The sequence below is a fragment of the Macrobrachium rosenbergii genome, chromosome 51 (genome assembly GCF_040412425.1).
Source record: "Macrobrachium rosenbergii isolate ZJJX-2024 chromosome 51, ASM4041242v1, whole genome shotgun sequence".
In the NCBI taxonomy this organism is placed as follows: Eukaryota; Metazoa; Arthropoda; class Malacostraca; order Decapoda; family Palaemonidae; genus Macrobrachium; species Macrobrachium rosenbergii.
Genome location: NC_089791.1, coordinates 19279092 through 19285091, shown reverse-complemented (window position 1 = coordinate 19285091; position 6000 = coordinate 19279092). Strand labels below are relative to the sequence as shown.

The 6000-nt window shown below is 34.9% G+C and overlaps 1 protein-coding gene across 6 annotated transcripts in view; it reads left to right on the top strand.

Moving 5' to 3' along the window:
- Nucleotides 1-1488: 1488 nt before the first annotated feature.
- Nucleotides 1489-6000, top strand: part of mus101 (mutagen-sensitive 101) — a 106760-nt gene continuing 102248 nt past the window's right edge. For 3 of the 6 annotated variants that reach the window (XR_010851374.1, XM_067094902.1, XM_067094901.1), the window contains exons 1-2: nt 1617-1751; nt 5598-5717. Coding sequence is in view for 4 of the 6 variants with exons in the window: in XM_067094902.1 (XP_066951003.1) it covers nt 5613-5717 (105 nt within the window). In the remaining 2 variants the exon portion in view is untranslated. Of the gene's footprint in view, nt 1752-5597; nt 5718-6000 lie in introns of all 6 variants that reach the window. The other 3 variants (XR_010851375.1, XM_067094904.1, XM_067094905.1) reach the window with 2 other exon arrangements.

The following is a 6000-nucleotide window of genomic DNA, read 5'->3' as shown; positions in this document are numbered from 1 at the left end:
TGTTCTGTGCATTAGTAGAATTACTAAAAGGACCTCATTCAGACTGGATGGTATCTAATGGAGTTTTTTTTATTCAGAAGTAGTTACAAGCTTTCTTGGACAAACAGTCCACATTAACAAGTATCCATACAACATATATATATATATATATATATATATATATATATATATATATATATATATATATATATATATATATATATATATATATATATATACACATACATATATATATATATATATATATGTGTCTGTTTATGTATGTATGTAACTAAGAAGGCCCATAAAATCACTGTTTACACTTTAAAACCATATGTTTTGAATAGCAAAACTATTTTCTTCCTGATCACTGCATGGTGAATATGGACAGTTAGTAAGTGACAAGTGTTCATGCGGCACATGCAAGTGTGGCAATGCGACGTTGGTGGTATGTAAAAGTCGGCTGATCTGGGATGCTACAACTGTGAATGCCATATATATATATATATATATATATATATATATATATATATATATATATATATATATATATATATATATATACAGTATATTTATATATTACAAATTTGTGTGCAAGTAAGTTTAGTGCGTGCATGCTTATGAGAAAATAATTAACTGTTGTTACAAGACAGAGAGAGAGAGATTTATGAAGTTGACAGAAAATGCTGCTTCCCTTGTAATATAGAAAAGGAAAAATGTGGTATTACTGGTTGAAGTAAACACATGCACTTATACAAATGCACACACACTGCCATACATATATAAAGGTATTGGCCCAATGATGCAGTGAAACAAGAAGGCTAAAAATTCTCACTAAGTAAGCAATCTCTCTCTCTCTCTCTCTCTCTCTCTCTCTCTCTCTCTCTCTCTCTCTCTCTCTCTCTCTCTCACTTACTTTGGGCACTTGGGTTTTCTCGCCCTTTTATATATTTGCAATTCAGCCAACAAAATTAAAATCATTTGTCAATTTTTTTTTCATATTATTACCTCTTCTGAAACTATGTGCTGTCTGTGCTGTTTCCTTTATCGACATGTAAAATTGTATCTGAAGGTTTTATGACATTTGCATTTTTGCTTAAAATTGATATGGCTCACTTCTACCAAACTTTTATACAGAAAAAGCTGGAGAAAACTGGTAATTATCACCAACTGAAAAAAAAACGCTCAAAACTAATAGATATTAAGAGACGAGGGAAAAATCCTCTCGAAATGTAATTATCTACTGTTTTGTGTAGAATTGCTCCAGATTTTCACTGTTACACTGCAAGCCAGGCAGACTCTAAGAACTATGAAAAACGAGTGAAAAATTAACCTAACTTTCTTTGCTTTTTCCTAATAAATGGTTGGTATTTAAAGTAAATGTTAACATAAGACTGGCAGCCAAGTTGTACCTACAGTATGTTGGCTCGAGCTTGCAAAGAAATAAAAGATAAACAAATGAAAAAAATAATCACTCGAACTGCTTATCTACTCTTATCTCTGTACCTTGAACATACTTCCAGCAAATTCACTTCCATAAGGATAAACCCTGTGGATGAAACTAGGACAACAAATTTCTTATTCTCAGATGCCTATAACGAAATCCAGTTCCAGTTTTCTGTGCTTTGTCTGTGTCCGTAACTCCGGCGACATTGCCTCTTGTCACTCGAACGAGTTTCTTGAATCCTGAACTTGGTTCGCCAGGACTTAAAAACTTCGCGAAAGAATCCGTAGAACTTTTTTGGCTTATATTCTTAATTATTGGAAGTAACGTAAGTTAATCTCCTGGCCTGTTATTTGATTTCCCTTTACCTTGTGAACTGTGATTTTTGTGTTTATAAGTTATCCGTTAGGCCTCATTATCGTACCAATTCTGGCTCGGGTAAGCTAGTCAGAGTTTATTAGCCCAAGCCTTTGGAATTAGGCTTAAGACTACGTCCTTATTATTCCAGGACGTATTTTTTTAAAAATTAGGAATGGCTATTCTGTTTCTAGGTCAGTGTCGCATGTTTCTAGCCAGCATAGACCAGCTCCACCTGTCATTGTAAGTAATGGACAAATATGCCTAGGCTAGTCGTAGATCTATTTTGATAGCGATTGGTTCAGTATCCTAAGTTAATTTCTGGCTATCTAGACTATAATTAATGCCAACAGGTGTATGATAGTGATTATAGTGTTTTCATGTATGCTAAGCTGGGGCAAAGTTATTAGCCTAATAGTCCTAGGCTAGACAGAATCAAAACAAGGTAGGCTGTGCATTGGTAAATGTGGAACCAACTAGGTTAAGTATTCAAGGCAAGACTAAATCCCCTTTTGTTCTTTTATGATTTTTGGTAATCCTACAGTTTAGGGGTCCAAATTCACTGCATTAACATAAAGTCAAAATCAGCACACATTTATCAAATAGGCCTAGGCTATTTATTGAATAATGGAAAAAACAGTGAAAAAATTAGCAGATTATCTGCTTACAGAAGCAGAGATTGCAAAAAAAAACCAAGGGAATAAAAGGGGAAACATAAACAAAAATATGTCTTGCGATACGGACCCATAGAATTTTGAGATGTCATAAATCTCTGCTTCAGTAAGCAGATAAATGCTCATTTTTTTAGGTTTATCAAAAAGTGGCTGCTGAAGAGCAAGAGCCCGTGCCAGGTTCCTACCTGGTTCCTGGTTCCTAAGTGCCCACTCCACAAACGCAGTTGCGGGCACACTACACTATTCGTGTGAGGTGCAGAGTTTTATTCCCTTTGTTTTTTTACAATCTCTACTTCTGTAAGCAGATAAACTTCTAATTTTTTTTTTTTTAGAAATATATGTATTCATGCAGATCAGTCGAAAGAAGAAATTGAAAATAGGAAAGAAAACTTAAAACACACAGTGGAGCAGTGAATTTGGACCCCTATACTGTAGGATTACCAGTTTTTTGGGGGCAGTATACAGTGTGGAGTCACAACTTCCTTGGGGGTGGGTGGCCAGGAGGAGGGGCCAAGCTTTCCTGAGCTAGGTCAGGGCATGGTGTCCAAGGTAAGGTTAGGTTAATGTAAAGCAATTTAGGTTATATTCCCTCTGAAATGCTTACTGGGCCCACAGTAGCCTGACCCCACACTGGGCATTCGCTCCATTTTGTCTTATGGGACTCACTGGCAAGGCAGCTCATGCTTGGTTTCTTCCCCAGATGACCTACTTACGCCTGACCCAGTAAGAGTGTGCTCATCAATATTTCAGCTAAGATTTTGATTTACATGAAGGTATCATTTTAGTTTAATACCACACCTCGATAGTGGAGTTTTTATGCTGCTTGTAAGTCTCTTCAATATTCTTGATTTGTATATTGTTAAAATATGTTGCAAATTTACTGTTACCAAGATATTTACCATCTTTTGTTCATGTTTTAATATTTGTTCACATGGGGTTGGTTCCAAACATGGCTCCTATGTGGGTGGTATTAAAGTAAAACTTGATCTCTAGGCTGGGCTACATTCCCATTTGTTATTACATTCTTCTGTTGTGCTGCAACTGGTAAATGAGAGCAGCACAAGCTTGGTTCCTGTTTTGGATGTCTGAACCTAGTAGGCTCATCATTTTTAACTGACAGAAATTTTGATATATATTAGCTTATTTTCCAGTTTGGTCATTGTTACACTTTCTTGCTAGAGTTTTCGTTCCTTAAGGTTGTTAATGTCAACAAACAAATTTAAAATTTCATGATCAGATTGATGTTTTTCAATGAGTTGTAGTTATTTTAGAATCTTTAATACTTGTTGAATGAAATGTTTTGTAAATGTAATGTATAAACTCAGTGGGTGCAAAGACCATTGCAGTTATTTTAAGATATTATGAACATGTTGGAAATTAATAAGGAGGGGAAAGAAAAGAGTATTGGAATTGAAGTCTAGTTTAGCCTATTATAGACACAATGTTGGGTTTGATCACCTGTATATAACTAAGGAGAGCCTCATGGAAAGTAAAATAGGAAATGCACATAGAAAGATGGCAAAAACCATTATGGTATGTAAGGGAATGAAGGAAAGGAGCAAGAATATGACTATTAAATTTATTAAAGTAATAAAACATGTTGCATTCGGTACATATCTACACAAAAAAGAACAAAGCACTGAAAGACCTGGACTTAGAGTCAGGTAGTGTGTTAAAGAGTAAACATTTTGCTTTTATGACAGTGAAAATTCTGACGTGTTATATGGAAATATACAGAGTATAATGAAACAGAATCCAATATAAGAAATTCAGTTTGAAAGGATGCTTTAAGTTTGGGCCTGAGGGCTATATCTGCTACAAAAGTATCATGGAGTACATGTTGGAATTGATAACATCAAAACACAAACCCTTGGCAAGTTTAAGTATGTAAACACTATTCTTAAACAGATATGACCAACTTCTACTAACATCTGCACCCAACAGAGTACAAATACTATACCCTGTTATTTGAAAGATACTTTCTAGGCCTATGCTTAACTTGCTTTGACATATGACTGTCAGTCACTTTTAAAATTGGGAGGTCTTTGTAAGGAAATTTACCAGAATTAGGCTAGAAGAGTAATTTTCAGTAACTCTGCTGTTACATCACTAATAGTTTCATCAGTTGTGGATGGTGTGAATTATTTCCTAGAGGGATTTAAAGCTAATATGAAATGAATGGCTCTTGCATGATCAGGAAGTTTTAAACTTTTTTTGGTAACACACTGTAATATGTACTACCTCAGAGACTTCCTCACTGGGTGAGCGGGTTCTGTTCTCAGCTTCGCGAGTTCGAATCTCCGATCAAGAAGAATTTGTTTCTGGTGATAGAAATTCATTTCTCGCTAAACGTGTTATTCCACAAAAGACTGGTCCCGTTGCTAGTAACCAATTGGTTCTTAGCCACGACTAAATCTAATCCTTCGGCTTAGGAGAGCTGTTAATCAGCTCAGTGGTCTGGTTTAACTAGATATACAACTTGAGCCCACACTGTATATCAACTTGATTTTAAATGTTGTTATTTAAAGACTGTTATAATTTTGTAGGTCTTTTAGACAGTTGGTATATATATTAATCTTATAATTTTGTAGAAATTGATGTTTTACATTAAAGGGTTTTGCAGCTTTGATTTTTTCACTATTGGAGTCTGTAATTTTGATTTGTAAGGAGACTTTTTTATCATTAAACAAGATACTGTATTAAGTTAGTCTTAACAGTTAAGTCTAGACTATCCACATTTCATTATGTGATTAGACATGTAATGATCTGAATCTTCTGCACTTTCTGCCTGAATTCTCATCTGGTCTAGGCCTTCATCCATAATGTTTTTCTTGATTTTTTTATTATTCATCCATCTTCTCCTACAGCTGCAACAATATCTGAATCTTGTTTTATTTTCCAGTCCCATCATAACATATCCCATAATACTTTCTTCCTTGGTAATATTGTCTTCCATCATACTTTGGCCCTGAATCTCAGAAAGTCACAATAATTATTCTGTGGTGCTCAGCTATTTCATGTGCAAGTGTCAGTTGAATCTTCTGTGCCAGTACTTGACTAAATTCAATCACTGGTACAGAATGCTTAAGTATTAAAGAAAAATCTAACTGCTGTATTATGACTTTATGTTTATTTCCTTGCAGGGAAGGGGTGATGCTATGATGGAGAGCTCTGTTTGTTCACAAGAAGTTTCTCTTGTTTTTGTCATCCCTGAGGGTTTGACAGAGGACACATGTGCTCCAAGTCTTATTTGTGCATATCAGGTAAGGAGAAATACCATTTACTGTATAGTGTGTTTGTAGGAATTGTAATGTTTTACAATGGTTTTATAAAGATAGGCATAAAGATACTGTTAGGTATGGCTTTTTACACAGTCTTCCATTATGATTTCATATTCAGGATGACTTGGGTGCCAACAAGTGTACTACTCAAAGCCAACATTTACATAGTGTGTTAAAATCTTGTGCTGCAGGTATTGCTTGAAAGCTGTATTCTATTAAAATTTCCTGAAATTTGTTATACCTGAAATCTGTTGCATTAGATAGA